We start from the raw sequence: 16,155 nt of genomic DNA on the forward strand, positions 1-16,155 counted from the left end.
AGAAGATGTCCCATGCTCGTGGATTGGCAGAATTATTCTTGTGCATCCTTAATTTCACTGCAATGCCCATCAAGACTGCAATGACTTCAAAGACACGGAAAAATGCAAAGACTTCAGAGACATGGAAAAGCTAATCCTAAGATTCATATGGAAGCACCAAAGACTCCAAGTAGCCAAAACAGTCCCAAGAAAAAGAACAAGCTAGAGATAATGGAATTCTTGATTCAAATTATACTATAGAGCCATAGTAACAGAAACAGACATGTGACCTGATGGAATAGAAGAAAGGAACCATAAATTAATCCCACAGAGCTACAGTGATCTGAGTCTCAACAGAGATGCCCAAAATATACATTGTAGTTAAGACAGACTCTAACAAATGTTCCTGGAAAAACTGTATATCCATATATAGAAAACTGTTGTAATAAAAGGCTAATAAAATACATTAATAAATATATTCACATATAAGATAGTATAAAACATAAATAAATATATTAACAAAATATTAATTAAAGGTAAGTAAAATATCCATGGGGATATATTTCAGAAGTAGATGTAGCAGGACAGCAGTTCTGCTTGATGGGGCGTGGTCAGCAGGGGTTTCACAGGGGACCTGAGCCTGGAAGTGTGCTTTGAAAAGTCTGCTGTGTTTTCCAGACACTGTAGGGGTGAGTGCATGGATATTGTAAAAAGCAATGTAAATCAAATGTCCGCAGTCAGCTCATGAAGTTTGTCTTGTTCGCGGCAGGAATTCCTGTGCTTATTGATTAGCACAGTGGCTAATGTATAATTTATGCCCAATAACTCCTTGTAGAATGAATATAAAGAATTAATGAACTGCTGGGAGCTTGGTGTTAACTGGAGAGTGTAAAGTAATGCATTCAGAAATAAGAGGAGGAAAAAAAATGAACACACACCATGTTAAGAATACTAAATAATTTGGGGCATAGAGAGATGGGGTAGCGGATACAGGCCGCCACCTCCAAGAGTACGGATCTGGGTTTGATCCTGCAGATCCACGGAGTGACTGGAGAAAATGAACCTCTGCAAGTTGTCCTCTGACAGTCACTGTTGCCACTCCCCCACCCCCTTTCATGCCCACGAAATTCTTTAATAAAAATGATGTGGACATTATTTCATAATAGCAAGTGGCCTTTGAAGTCTTTCAGTTAGGAAAGAAAGGTGAAATTTGTCTTGGGTTATGCTGTGACAGAACCAGGTGGATCAAAAGTTTCATATGAAGAAAGTAGATATCCTGGGACTGGGGAGATGGCTCAGTAGTTAAGAGCACTTGCTGCTCTTGCAGAAGACTTGGGTTCAATTCCCAGGACCCTCACAGTGGTTCACAGCCTTTCATAATTCCAGTTCTAAGAGGTCTAATGCCCTCTTCTAGCCTCTGCAGGAAGTAGGCACACATAGGGAGACACAACACACATGTCTACTCATACCAGATATCTACTTATACCACATAAGAAATCCTTCACAGACCAAAGTGCAGATACCACCAAAGTGCAGTTTGGTGAACCATGATTTTCATTGGGGTTACTTACAGGAGTGCGGGTGAGGGTCACTTACAGGAGCAGAAATGATTGAAAGACCGCTGTATCACCAAAGCCCACTCCAGCATGAGTGACAGCTCACAAAGCTGGGAACCAGGAGCATACTGTACAGCCTGCAGGTAGCTCAGCAAGTTGAAGAGTACTCTTTCCAGGTGCTTCAGTTGATCTAAACCTCTTCCAGGCAGCTCAGCTGGTTTCTGCTTCTTCCCATCAGCTGGTCTGAGTCTTCCTTGAAGCTTTGCTGATCTGAGAATCTTTGCAGTTCTGAGAAGGATTCTCAGCTCTTCTTGCTTACTTTGACAGGGAGGTGCCTAGTGAATCTGGTCAGTTTCAGGGACTTCCTGAAGCTATTTAGAGTTGTTATTGGTTGAAATTGTTGCTGTTAAGAATATGGCAATATGAACACAGCCCCTTATTTTATTTAGATCAAGGCATTCTTTGAAGTTGTCCTTTTATGATTTCTGTTTAATGGTCCAGGCATTTCTTTCTGAGCAATATCTTTTTAGAGAAAGAAAAAGTAAACATTTTCAGTCTTAACTTGTCTGAATATTAGCTCTTTCAAATGTTGCCATATAGAGCAAAGTAGATAAAAACAAGCCTAACCAATGCCCGCTTACCAGAGTAGGTACCATTGTACAAACTAAACAGTTAAATGAACCTGCAGTGTAATATTTCTGGCTCAAGATGGCTATCAGTTTGTGTAAGAGCATGTCAGCTCAGTGCTAAGATGATCTGCAAAGAATTTTCTCATTGGTTAGTGGGTCTAATCTGTCTGAATGTATTTGTGTGTTCTGTTTCATGGGATTAAAGCTAATAGCAAACAAACAAATTAAAAAGGCAATGAAACACAACTAGTGTTACTCAAAGAAAATAAAGTTGTTCTTAGGTATTAAAGGGACTAGTATTGACACAAGACACCCAAGACCAAGTTCTCAGCACAAAGGACATTTATTTGCCCCAGAGGGACAAAGGGCAGGGAATAAGAGACAAAGACAGGAAACAGAGGATGAGGGAGAAGGGTAAAGGAACAAGGGAGATGGAGTGTGTGTGTGTGTGTGTGTGTGTGTGTGTGCGCGCGCGCGCGCGCGCGCACGTGCGCGTGCGTTCAACTGATTGCCTCTGAATAAAGAGACAGGCATGGCCCATGGGCAAATGGTAGTTTATAACGGAAAAGGGGACTTGTACATGAGAGTCTTTAGGACGGGGCTCACAAGATGTTTTTTAAAGCCCTTGGTCCTAGGTAGCCAAGGATGAGAACCACTGAGAAAGCAGTGATTTTCTGTGGCTTCTTGATGACTTCATTGAAAGCCTCATTCATGCTTCTCATGCTGTTCTGAGGCTTGAAAAGTTTTCAGCTTAGACTCCAGAATGCTATTTACCACTGAACATATAAGTGTATAGAATTCTCATCAAAAGAGACACTACAATTGACTTTCAGTTATGTCCTTTCAAAATGGCCTATTAAAGTGTTAATAATGAACTTTGTCTTCTGACTTTATATCACCAGAATTCTTTTCTTTCTAAATTGTTTTAATGATATTAATAAAATTTTAGGGTCCTTCTAAGATACTTTTCTGTGGCATATATCTTCCTTATGTGAAGCATGGTAAAGAAAGCGAGTTCGGAATATTAGGAATGACAGCTCACCTCTGGCAGTCAGTCCGAAGGAGCAGTTGCCATCACCACTAATCATTTTCTGCTCCTATAAATAATGTTTTCCTGGGGATGAAATACTGTGTGTTCTGAAATCTGGGGGATGAACTTTTACTTCTTCATAATAAAAACCCATGCAGTATTTTAGCCTTTTACCTGTGCTGGCCAGTCATTTTATCTGGAAGACCCAGTCAAGCCTTTGAATATATGCTGGAGCCACCATGTCATCAGGTACCATGGCAGCCACTGCCATTTGCTCTGCTATCCACAGGTCACATCACAGGAGGACAACCTCTCTCGTGTTCTGAGGCTATGCCGGAGAGTTGAGTGAGAATGTGATGATCCTGTAATTTTAAAGTAGTGGTTCCTTCTAGAAGTGTTCTTTTCAGATGTCTTCGTGAGTTACACATTGTGTTTCACGTGTTACAGAGGGGTTTCCCAAGAGCAACTGTCCCTGTATTAATATCTCACATTAATCCTCAGCTAATAGAAAAACCATGAATCTCTTTGCTTCATATGTGAGGTACAGTCACAGGGGAAGAGGTGTGCTTTGAAATGCTGGAAAACATTGTAGGTGAAACCAGATCTCTCTTGTGACCACATTATTTTGGTAGGAACAGACGGAGCGTACTTCTTCAGATCATCATCCAAACAAAAAAAGAAAGGTAGCCACGGTTGAATTTTGTGGTGTGTGTGCTTTTATTGAGTCACTTGAATGCTGCAAAAGCAAAACCAGAATAGACTGGAACACATGGACAGTGATAGAGGGACATGGAGGTTTTCCTGGGTAAATGTGGATGGGAAGGTCACTGCTTTCACAGAATTGCAAATCAGTCATCCACCAAGTTTTTAAAACCATTGGATTTTAATGCTTTGGGTCTGCATTTTTTTTTTTTTTTTACTTAAGTTTTCCTTCAATTTTTGCAGACCTTTTCAGTATAGAGATATCAAAGAGTAAAAAGAAACATGTTTATAGTTAGAAAATGCTGGCTGGTAGGAAAGCTAATACATATCTAGTGTCTATCTGTATTAATATAGATATTTTTATGTATGACAATCTCTCTCACACACATACATGCACACTTACACACACACACACACACAGAACTTAGGACAAACACTGAAGTGTACCAAAGGTTTTTAGGCTTTAAGGGACTTGAACTTGTTTAACCTTTTATTTTACTGTAAATTCTCTGAGACCCAGGCCACTACGAACCTTGCCTAAATCTAGTTTCTTACTTAGGGACAAACTCAAAGCTATATTTAGAATAACAGAGTCCCCTGATCACTCACTAGGTTACAAGCATTCCACCTTAGAAGAAATAAAGCAATCCCGAATTCCCAAATAAATTACTTGATTGGAAATTTACAAATACCAAATATTGATAATTCTTGGACTTTTTCTTTGCTTTTGCAGCATCTTCCCAAGGAAAGGTTTCTTCTGCCTGCTGACTGGCTTGATGTAGCAGCTGCCTCCCTGGCTGCTTCATTTTCCCTGCCAGCTCGGCTCTCTGATTCCGAGTATCTCATTTGTGTGTCCTGTCGGTGTGTGACAGTTGTTAGTTTGTGACAGTCCTTCGGATTGAATGGGTTTGGTGTTGTGAAAGGAGATGACCTCTGTGGTGACTGTCACCTCCCTCATATAATCCAGCACCCATGACAGCGTTTGCCATTGTATTTTGACCTCGGTGCATCAACAGATGAAATTTGCAACCTGTTTTTTTAAAACCTTTTTCGTAAACAGTAGGTACCTGATTAATAAAACCTACATATTTTTGTTTGTGAGCCCAGCCTTTAATGGCTGAGCCATCTCTCCAGCCCAAAACCTATATATTAAATGGCTTTTTTCTCTTAGAACACATATAATGTGGGGGCTGGAAAGACAGCTTTGCCGTTCTTCTTGTGGAGAGCCAGAGTTCAGTTCTTAGCTCCCACATTGAAGAGCCCACAACTGCCTGTCACTCCAGCCCTAGAGGATCCAAAGCCTCTTCTTGCCCTCTTCGGGATCCTGCATTTATGTGCATATATTCTCACAAGCATATCTGCATATACATAATTAAAAAAACACCTTTAAAACCTAGGACATTGATAATCTTAACATTTGGACCTCTGAAGATTTAAATTGGGTCCAAGGACTGTTGCGTATTGTTAGTCTTTCTCGTGACCTTGGGATGGCCTGTGAATAATGAGTGTTTTCAGACACAGGGCACAATGGGGACTTGTCAGCTACTGTATTCATATGTGAGACAGACTAGCTTCAGAGGTGCCATGTGACTCCAACATATGAACGCAAGCCTATTAGTAGCTCAATAATGGTTTTCCAAACTTCCCTTTCAGAGCAAAGGAAGAACTATGCCCGAGACAGCGTCAGCAGTGTATCAGATGTGTCCCAGTACCGAGTGGAGGTGAGAAACTTTGCTCTTGCCAATATGTAGGATGACTCTCAAGGGGCAGAAATACAGGAGAAAAATCAGAAGTCTGTTTCAGTTTGTTCAAATAGGATGTATTTTAAGTGGTATGGATCTTTCCTTTAGATTTTTTCTTAAACTGAGATGTTACATGTAAAACTACTGTGAAAGTTTTTGTTCTAGTTTCATAATAAATACACTAAAATCACAACTGCTATTTATTGGCCATTACCAGCCCAGTTAAAACAAGAGAAATTAAGCTTTGATACATTGAGTAGCTCAGTTTTATTTAATGTCATTATTAGCTCTTATTAAATGCTAGTTTCTTTTTAGTTTTGAAGATATTTGCTCTTAATTGGAATCAAAACAACCCCAGTTTATAACTGAAAATATTTAAGCTGGGGCATCATTTTTAAATTGCTGTTTTCAGTTTTCTGCTTATCTCAAGCATGCTTCATTAAATCTAAACCACTTTGTTTCAGGAAAGTGGTGGCGGGAGAGGGCAGACTTGGCAGTTGTTACAAAGCAGAGCCATAGCTCCTGCTCAGGGGTAGGTGTCTAGGATGTAACCACCACTGGGAATGTTGCTATTAGGCAACATCTAACTAGCTATCTGAGTAAGGTGGGGGATCATTAGTTTAAGGAGAATGCTGTGTATGTGTTTTTATTGCTAAGAGTTTGTTTTTATGACCTGCCATTGCAGCTCCATGTGACTCGGCATGAGACAGATTTAGAGATCTTACAAGTCAAGACATCATTTTCTGTGTTCACCAAGCCCCACTCAGCTCATCCTCCCAGTAGAGTGACTGAAGTTGTAGCATGCTGTGTTCTTCCTTTGATTCGCTGCAAGCTGAATTCTATTAGGCAAATTCTTCTTCCTTTTGGACAACATGTACAGAGAAGAGTTTATTTGTGTCTTAGAAGTTTTTCTCTTCTCTCTTCTCTTGCTGACCACAGCACCTGACCACCTTTGTGCTGGACCGGAAAGATGCTATGATAACTGTCGATGACGGAATAAGGAAGTTGAAGTTGCTTGATGCCAAGGGCAAAGTGTGGACTCAAGATATGATTCTTCAAGTGGACGACCGAGCTGTGAGTCTGATTGACTTAGAATCCAAGGCAAGTGTGTGAAGCTTACGTTATTTTATTTTTCAAGAATGTAAATCAACACAGATTTTTTGGAGCATGAGTGGGAGCTTGACACTCTAAAATATTTATGTTTTTGGGTTTTTTTTATAGAATGAATTGGAGAATTTTCCTTTAAACACAATCCAGCATTGCCAAGCTGTGGTGCATTCATGCAGCTATGATTCCATTCTTGCCTTGGTGTGTAAAGAACCAACCCAGAACAAGCCAGATCTTCATCTCTTCCAGTGTGATGAAGTTAAGGTAAAAGAGTGATTCAACCTCCTTGCTATGTGTGTGTGTGTGTGTGTGTGTGTGTGTGTGTGTGTGTGTGTGTGTGTGTATACCCAGAGAGTCCAGAAGAGAGTGTCAGATCCCCAGAACTGGGATTAGAAGCCTTTGTGAGCTGCCTGATATGGGTGCTAAGTGCCAAATTCCCATCCTCTGCAAGAGCAGCAAGTGCTGGTTACTGCCAGGGCATCTTTCAGGTCCCAGCTCATTCCCAACCCCCTTATGCAACGTTCTGCCACTTTCAAATGACTCATCGTGGTCATACAACTATTAGATGCTAGGGCTTAAGATTCTGAGAATGTGGTAAGGAAAACGAGTACCTAAATGTCTTCCTTAATTTTTCACTCAGTTCAACAAAAGAGGAAATCTGATTACTACTATTTTAAAAACTCAGTGTGTGGCATGATGGCTCACACTTGTTATTCTACCACTCAGGAGGGTGAGGCAGGAGGATTGTGGCAAGTCAAAGGCCAGCTTGGCCTTCAGAGTGAGACCCTGTCTCAAATTGTCAAACATAGATGTGTGTTGTTTATCTCTGTTTACAAAGTATTAGATGATGCATTAAATTTTCATCAGGGACCCTGGACATATAATTAGAATTCAGTTGTAAAAATTATGTTGGATACATAAACAGTAAATGATTATATTACAAATCTATTTTGTTCTTCACTAACCTCAGAGCTTGCATTCTTTCTATAAGATACTTAAAATGTCCCATAGTATTGATTTAAAATTTGCCATTTAGGGGTTGGGGGTTTAGCTCAGTGGTAGAGCACTTGCCTAGCAAGCACAAGGCCCTGGGTTTGGCCCTCAGCTCTGAAAAAAAAAATTGCCATTTAATTATGTGACTTAAAAAATTGCTCGGTGTTTGTAATCCCTAAGTGAAGTGAGAAATAGTTGAGCATAGTTACCAATAATAATAGGCTAGAGCCCCCCCCCCCAAATTTATATTTAGTGTATGCTATCTTCAACATTTGATATCTTTATTTCATGAGTGGGTTTCTCTAAAAGAGAAATTATCTTTGGTTGATTGGCACCTGTCTCAGTTTCTGTCCTGTTACTCTGATAAAACACTGACCAAAGCCAGCATAAGAGAAGACAGGGCTTATGAGGGTTTGTAGTTCCAGAGGGACAGGAGTCCGTCATGGTCGGTGGTGTTGGTTGTGTTTTACTTTTTGAGCTTTTTGAGTCTTTTGGGGGTCTGCCACCCAGCTCCCAAATAATCATACATGGAGTCTTATTCTTTCTTGTGAATGCCCGGCCTTAGCTTGGCTTATTTCTAGCCAACTTTCCTTAACTTAAATTATCCCGTCTATCTTCTGCCTTTGGGCTTTCCCCTTTTCTTACTTCTGTACATCTTGCTTTCACTCTTACTCCATGGCTGGCTGTGTAACTGGGTGGCTGGCCCCTGGAGTCCTCCCCTTCTCCTCTCGTTCCTTGATCTTTTCTTCCCAGATTTCTCTTTCTATTTATTCTCTCTTCCTGCCAGCCCCACCTATCCTTTCTCCTACCTTGCTATTGGCCATTTAGCCTTTTATTAGACCAATCAGGTGTTTTAGACAGGCACAGTAACACAGCTTCACAGAGTTAAGCAAATGCAGCTTAAAGGAATGCAACACATCTTTGTATCATTAAACAAATGTTCCACAGCATAAACAAAGTAACACACCTTAAAATAATATTCCACAAAAGTGGGTTGGCATGGCAGCACACAGGCAGTATTACCAGTAGCAGGAGCAAGAAGCAGAGAGAGCCAACCGGAAGTGCTCCAAGACTTTTAATCTCAAAACTCGCCCCCAGTGACCTGCTTCCTACAGCAAGGCTGCACAGCCTAATTACCAAGCAGCACCATGGACTGGACACCCAGTGTTCTACTGTTGGAGATTCAAAGGACAATTCTCTATTCAAGCCAACACGGTGCCTTTTCAGAGCAGTGATTTATTTGTAACTTTTCTCTTGTAGAGAACTTGTAGACTAGTGCAAAGAAACACCTGGTCTCTGCAGCATGCCTTTGGCATTAACCATGGCATATGAAGACTGTCTTTAACAGCACATTTTGCAACTTTTTCTAATTTTAACTTATTCCATAGATGGTTGTAAAAATGTTACTTGATAGGAACTATGTCATTTAAGTAACTTGTAGTTTGATGTTCAAGAACTTTTTATGTACTATAGTGCTTTTGGAATCTGTGAATTATTATAATGATTTTGAGGATCTAGATACTTTAAAGCAAAAATGTTGAGGTGAATACTTTGCTCCAAACAGAGCAAAATTTTATCAATAATTTTCATTTAATTTTTACATTTTTTTTTATTGAGGAGGGGTATCACATATGGAGGTCAGAAGACAACTTGTAGGAATTGGTTGTCTCCTTCCACCATGGGAGTTCCAGGGATTGAATTCAGGTTGTCAGGCTTGGCAGCAAGTGCCCTTACCAACTGTGCCATCTTGTTGGCTTAATTCAGAGGAGATGGATATCTATATATCTATATCTATCATATATATGTATATATACATACTATATGAATATATATGCATATATATATATATATATGTAGAGGGAGAGAGAGGCAAAGAATACTGAGTCAAAAGACATTCAAATTTTGTGATTGTATCCATGCTTTTAAGTACTATTTGAGAGATGTTAGTTACTATCCTGAGTTCTGGACTTCAGCATCTAAGATGAAAGGCTTTCCTTTTCTATGGGATTGTGAAATTGATGGCTCAACATGGATTTTCTGGACCATGCTCTGTTCTCACCAAAGCTCATACCCACTTTACTGAAGAAACCCACTCACTTACTGATGTCACTCTCCCTCCATGATGCATGCTTTCCTTGTGGATTCAAAATGCAAGTACCTTGGTGTGTGGAGTAATTAGTTTGTGTATGGAACATCTTCTGATAACACATTTTGAGTTAAAATTTTTATGATGGGATGCCACATGGTACATCTACCTCCTTTAGGATGGTAACATTGTTCATAGAAGTTCAGGGTTCTAGACACCCCCAGTTTTAATCCTCCATACACTAGACCTTTGACCTCATGTTGGACATCTTGTTGGAACCCAACTGTTCTAAGGAAATGACACAGGGTTGGGACCCACCCCAGTGTCATTGTCAACATGACTCAGGCCAGGCCACTTCACCTTGTTTCCCTCAGGGTATTAATAAAGGAGACTAAACAAGGGCTGGGGAGATGGTGCAGTAGATGAAGTGCTTGATGCACAAGTCTGAGAACCAAAGTTTGAACCCCAGAACCCATGTTAAACCAGCTGTGGCCGTGTGTGCCTCCAGGGAGGCGGGAGACAGAGACAGAATTTCTCTAAGCTTGCGGCCAGCTGGCCCAGCTTGTGGAGTGGAGATCAACAAAGGGTCCTGCCTCAAGCAAGGTACAAGATGAGGACGTCTGTAAGCGAGATCCACGAAAGTCTGTTTAAGGAATATCAGGGATTTATTAAGATATGCAATGGGGGAAAGCCATTGGTGGAACGAATTCCCACAGTGGACATCACCTGAGGTTGTCCTCTGACTTCACATGTGTACCACTGTGCAAGTACACACGCGTGCACAGACACACACACACACACACACACACACACACACACACATACACACATACATCCTCCCTCCCCCCCCAATAGACTAGATGATCTTGAAGATTCCCATCAGTTCTAAATTTTTATACTCATCAGTGCATACTGTTAAAGAGTATGTGACTCATGGATCTGAGAAAAATGTACATAATTACAGAGAACAAGTAAGCACAAAAATAGTAGATGAATACATGAGCAACAACCTCATATACCGTGATAATTACCGGCTACAAATAAATTTCATAACCAAGCAAAATTAACACCTAAACTACAAGCCTAATATGGGTTCCCAAGAAAATCTAATCACTGATCTTGTTGGAAGAACGCTGGAGAAGCTTGTGGTGACAGATAGATAATTTTTACCTGAAGTGGAAAAATAAAGTGTTTATCAAAATGGAGACAATCCGGAGTTGAGATTCAGCCTATGCATGGAGAGCTGTGTGAGCTTTCCGTCACTGTGGCAAAACGCCCATGCTGAAAAACTTATGAAGAGGGAAGGTCTGTTTTCCTTGTGGTTTCAGGGGCTTCAGTCTTTTGGGCCTGTGGTGGAAAAGTCTGTGGTAGCAAAAAGTGTGTGGTAGAACTGCTGCTGACTTCCTGGAAAGCAGGAAGTGAAAAGAGAGAGACAGGAAGTAGCCTGTAATCCCGAAATCCCCTTTAAGGGCACATCCCAATGACTTCTCTTCCTTCCACTCTCAACTGAAGGCTGGTAACCAGGCCTTCAACATGTGGATCTCCAGGGATACTGCAGACCCAAACCATATGAGTAGGGTTTGCCTCACGCTCAGAGTGTCTGTGTTGGGACTGGTGATTGTTTTGGTGAGTTAACAGCTGCTCCTGGGAGGGAGAAGAAGGAGAGGACCCACCAGCCATGCACGCCTTTACCTGCCTCCATCCTTTCTAACAGAGCAGAGACCCTCACCTATGTCCCCTGTGCATTTGCCTGTTTATATTGGGCTCTTGGATACGAACCTTTAAATGGAATCCAGACTTCGATTAACCTTAAAAATCAGTCTCTGAATCTGTCATCATAAAATTCACTACTAAAAGCCAGAGTCATATTTTTAAGGCAGCTGTTAAAAAAAAAAAAAGTTATACCAAGATACTTACTGATGCAAACAGTAGGTATAAATCTTCTTTTCTTCCTGTTTCAATCTTCATATCAAAACTTAGACAAGCCCACAACTCACCTCTCTTTCCAGGCCAACCTCATTAGTGAGGATATTGAGAGTGCAATCAGTGACAGTAAGGGCGGGAAACAGAAGAGGCGGCCGGAGGCGCTGAGGTAAGAGCACGGACGGAAATCAGTGAATGGGATTGGATATTATGTCTACTTTTTTCCTCCCAGAGGTTTACAGAAATCGTTTTCCGTAGAGGTGAATGATTCTGTTTTCTAAATTACAACCTGTAGTCTCGACTCATCTGCCCTCGCTGGCTTGCCAGTCTATGTGTGTCCCTTCCTGTTTCTCCATGTATCTCCTGTCTCCCACACAGCTTCTCATACGTGTGGAGATGTCCCAGACAGTTAGAAAAGATGTATGTTGTTTTAGGAGGTGACCCAGGGTCACCCCCTGTATAAACATGTGCTCACAGAATTTTCAAATCTCATGTGACCTAGAGGAAAAATTCAGTGTGGTTTCCCAGGGAATTTGAATTTTTCTGTATTTCTAGGACTCGGGAATTTATGAGCAGCCACAGTGGAGTTGATTTGGGATCCTTATTTCCTTGACAGCTACTCCTGAGGTTGAAGGGAAAATCCCACCAATGGAGAGAACTGCTGTTACAAAAATAGAGATTGTAAAAGCCCAATTTGTTTCTCACCTTTAGGATGATTGCCAACGCAGAGCCGGGCATCCCCCCTCCTCCCCGGGCTCCTGCCCCTGCCCCTCCAGGGACTGTCACACAGGTGGACGTTAGAAGCCGGGTGGCAGCTTGGTCTGCCTGGGCAGCTGACCAGGGTGACTGTAAGTATCCAGCGCTAACCCCACTGAGATCCACTTTGGGTAGTGATGCCATTCATTCTTCCAAATTCTCACATTGATTTGTTGGTCAAAGTTAGTTCCAAGGAATTAAATCTTAGACATTAATTAGGGAGTTAAGCTTGACTGCTATTAAGGTTATTATGCCTGAGAATCCATGCCAGCCCCTTAATAGATAGTCTATTAGGTTACAGTTATTTCTTTAATACCAAGAGAGGAAGTTACACTTGACTCACAATGACAAACATGATAACAGAATATATACCAAAGGGAAGCCCATTGGGGTTTTTCTTTTCTAAAATATTTTACTGCAGAATCTTTCTATTCATTGGACAGCTCTTCTGTATTGATAGAAGGTGTCAGCATAGACAGGGAAAAAGGAGCTGGCCCTGACTAGTCTTGTCATATGGGCCCTATGGCTTTGCCGTTGTATTTTGTTGACAATGCTTGCAAAAACAATTACAGCCTACTACTAAGTAAAACTTGAACAGTATATTTATTTAGTGTGCGTGTGCATGTGTGTGTGCATGTGTGTGCGAGCATGCCACCCTCTGGTACTTCTTAAATTATCTATCCTTTATCCAACCATGTATTATTCCATTGAATAATTCATAGCCAGCAACGTAAGTCATTTGCCAAGATGGGTTACATTAGACTGAATATTTTTGCTGATTTTTTGTTTGATAGATTCGTTGTACATTTATGTAAGAAATTTTAGTTATTCAACCCCTAGTCCTCCTCATCTCCCTCCCACTCTCACTGAAACCCTCCTTCCCAACAGTCCCTTCCTACTTCCGTGTCGGTTTTTTGCATGTGGCCACTGAATTTAATTAGAGTTTCTTGGCTGGGCATGGGTAGGGACTTCTTTACTGGTGCAAGGGAAACTTATCAGTGGCTACACCACTGGAGAAAACAGCACCCCCTCTCCCCAAACCACGAACTAGCAATAGTCACTCAAGAGGGTGGACCTCATGAGAGCCCCCACATCACGGTGATGCGCTGTCTTATGCAGGTTACCATAGCCGCTGTGAGCTCATGAGCGTGTCAGCTGTGCCGTGTCCAGAAGACATCTTTTTGCTACCCATCTTTCTGTCCTCTGGCCCACATGTTCTTTCTACCCCTTGATAATGTTTCCTGAGACTTGGGGGAACCAATACAGCTATTCCACTTAGAGAGGAGCATTTCTACCATCGCTTGTTCTTGGTTCTTTGGCCAGTTTTATATTTCTTCATGGGCCACCACATGCTGCAGAACAAGCTTCTCCAATGAAGGCTTAGTACACCACTAATCTGTGAGTATAAACATGAATATTTAGAAAGCAGTTTGATAATACAACCATTTAGCAAAACAATAGTAGTAATGCTCTACACCAGGGCGATGACCTCCCCAGCCATGGGCTCTTGACAGGCTTTACAGAACCAAGCATGAGTTCCCATCTGTGGAGCAGGCCTCCCTCCTATCCAAGCAGAAAGTGGTTGATGACTCCTGTAATGTCCGTGGCACTATTGCACTAGATGACACATTGTGCCTCGATGGTCATTGTAGCTCATAGGGTCACAGCTGGGCAAGACTGTTGTGAACTGTTCTTCCCCAATAGTCTGCATGGCACCTTCTAGAACTATACATGTTATAGGTAGGGAAGAAGCTTACAGCTTGATTTCTCCATGGCTAGACTGAAGTATGCAATGTCTTTAATAATAGGTAGACTTTTAATCTTGTGGGTCAAAAAATGAGACCTGAAACAAGACCTGGATCTCTCTCCCCATATTACCATGGGAGAACATCCTCTCATGCTTCAGCCTCATCTGTAAAGTAGGCATAATGACTCAGAGGTTTCTGTGACTCCAAAAGCAAGTGATACAGTAATCGTATCCAGCAGAGGAATGCAAGCATTATTGTTACATTAGCAACTTATGCTTTAGGAATTACATAGGTTTCTACCAATCCTCTTTATATTTAAACTGGTTTTTGAAAGACTGGGATTGATAATGATCTGTGCTTGTTGCAGACTTAAGGTGATTTTTGCTGGTGTTATTTTTGTGAAAAGGGGTCTGGATAGTTATTTTGTTGTTGTTGTTGTTGTGTGTGTGTGCATGTGAGAAAGAGAGGGGTATCAAAATTGTCTTGACATAAAGAGAAGACATCTTAAGTTAAAGACATCCTGAATAGAGTGTAGGAACGTATATGAAAGCTAATATAATTTTACAGTAAAGGAATTCATACACAAGTATTTTTGAGCGCTCATTAGATTTTGTGTAAAATATCCTGGCCTTGTCATCTGTTAAAATTACAAAAAAAATAAAAAGGTTCAAATTCTGGCTTACTGCTTGTCCAAACAGAACTCAAGATGTGGTATACAGAGTTCTGTGTGAGTGCCAGAGAATCTCATTGGGAATCCCCTGAAGGAGGTTCTCCCTGCCATTTCTCAAGGTTTTTTCATCTCTGACTGCTGCCTCTTAGAACTAAGAGGTGGAATAACCCTGTCTTCCTCCCAAAAGTGAGTTCACCAGTATGGTAGCCATGGTGCCTAAGTCCCCAAAATGTTTTGGAAACAAGTAACCTCTGCTCATTTTGCCCCCAGATGATGATATCCCTCTTCTTCCTCATTTGAGACATAGTCTTCCTGTGGAGCCCTGGATGCCGGGGCAGGGGGATGGGTGGTGTCACTATGTAGCTTTGGCCAGCCTTGAACTCATTACATCCCTGCCTCAGCTTCCAGAGTGCTGGGATTGCAGGCAAGAGCCCCTACATTCCACCCTCTTTTGAGTTCCTAATGATTAAGTGTCAAGTTCAGTTCCTGCCTTCCATGGTACTATGTACCAAGCAAGCAGCAGCCCTGAGTAAGATAGCAGCTAACTGGCAAGCTTTGCTACACACCGATTAAGGAGCGTGAATAATTGTATCTAATAATGCAGTTTCATATGGCCTGGGGATTCCTTTTTCTTTTTGCACATACTCCATGCCTAGGCAATGCTAGCATAGAGGCGGCATTGAGATTCCGAGTTTCCAGTATGTTTTGCCAGTTCTCTGCATTAAACCTCGTGAGTCACGATGATGTATCATGCGCTCCATCTCCACTCCTGTGATCTGTTGCTCCTGTCCCAGCCACATGCCTTTGAATGTAATGTACTCTGAAGTGCCTGTGCCAGCTGTCGACGTTACCATAGTGCTGACTGACTCACCTCAGAAAGGAGGCTGTGATGGAGATCTCATGGTTAAGCATGCATATCTGAGCTGCCTTAACATTCTGGATGCTTTTGAGAAATGTATTCTTGATTTTGCAAATTCCTGAAGGTATTTATTTCAAGGCATATGATTTAAGATCAATGAACCAAATGTTGTGGGTTTTATGCTTAGTTACAAGAAGTGAGACATGACTGTACTCTCGGAACTGCAAAGCCTTTTTTGTAGTCACGAGGTTGGGATGTGGAGGGACTAGCAGCAGCCCTATGTGAAGATGGCTCAGTTGGGAAAGTGCTTGACACACTAGCATGAGGAACTGAATTCCATCCCTGGTGCTTAGGTGAGAAAGCCAGGTGTAATGA

General features: G+C 41.5%; 1 protein-coding gene across 7 annotated transcripts in view; it reads left to right on the forward strand.

The window, feature by feature from the left end:
* Window positions 1–16,155, forward strand: part of Eps8 (epidermal growth factor receptor pathway substrate 8) — a 173,418-nt gene that overhangs the window by 111,324 nt on the left and 45,939 nt on the right. For all 7 annotated transcript variants that reach the window (XM_028872184.2, XM_028872183.2, XM_028872185.2 and 4 more), the window contains 5 exons: window positions 5,550–5,617; window positions 6,578–6,739; window positions 6,860–7,009; window positions 11,834–11,916; window positions 12,459–12,595. In XM_028872184.2, the coding sequence (XP_028728017.1) occupies window positions 5,550–5,617; window positions 6,578–6,739; window positions 6,860–7,009; window positions 11,834–11,916; window positions 12,459–12,595 (600 nt within the window). The remainder of the gene's footprint in view (window positions 1–5,549; window positions 5,618–6,577; window positions 6,740–6,859; window positions 7,010–11,833; window positions 11,917–12,458; window positions 12,596–16,155) is intronic.

Source organism: Peromyscus leucopus, chromosome 3 (assembly GCF_004664715.2).
Source record: "Peromyscus leucopus breed LL Stock chromosome 3, UCI_PerLeu_2.1, whole genome shotgun sequence".
NCBI classification, from domain to species: Eukaryota; Metazoa; Chordata; class Mammalia; order Rodentia; family Cricetidae; genus Peromyscus; species Peromyscus leucopus.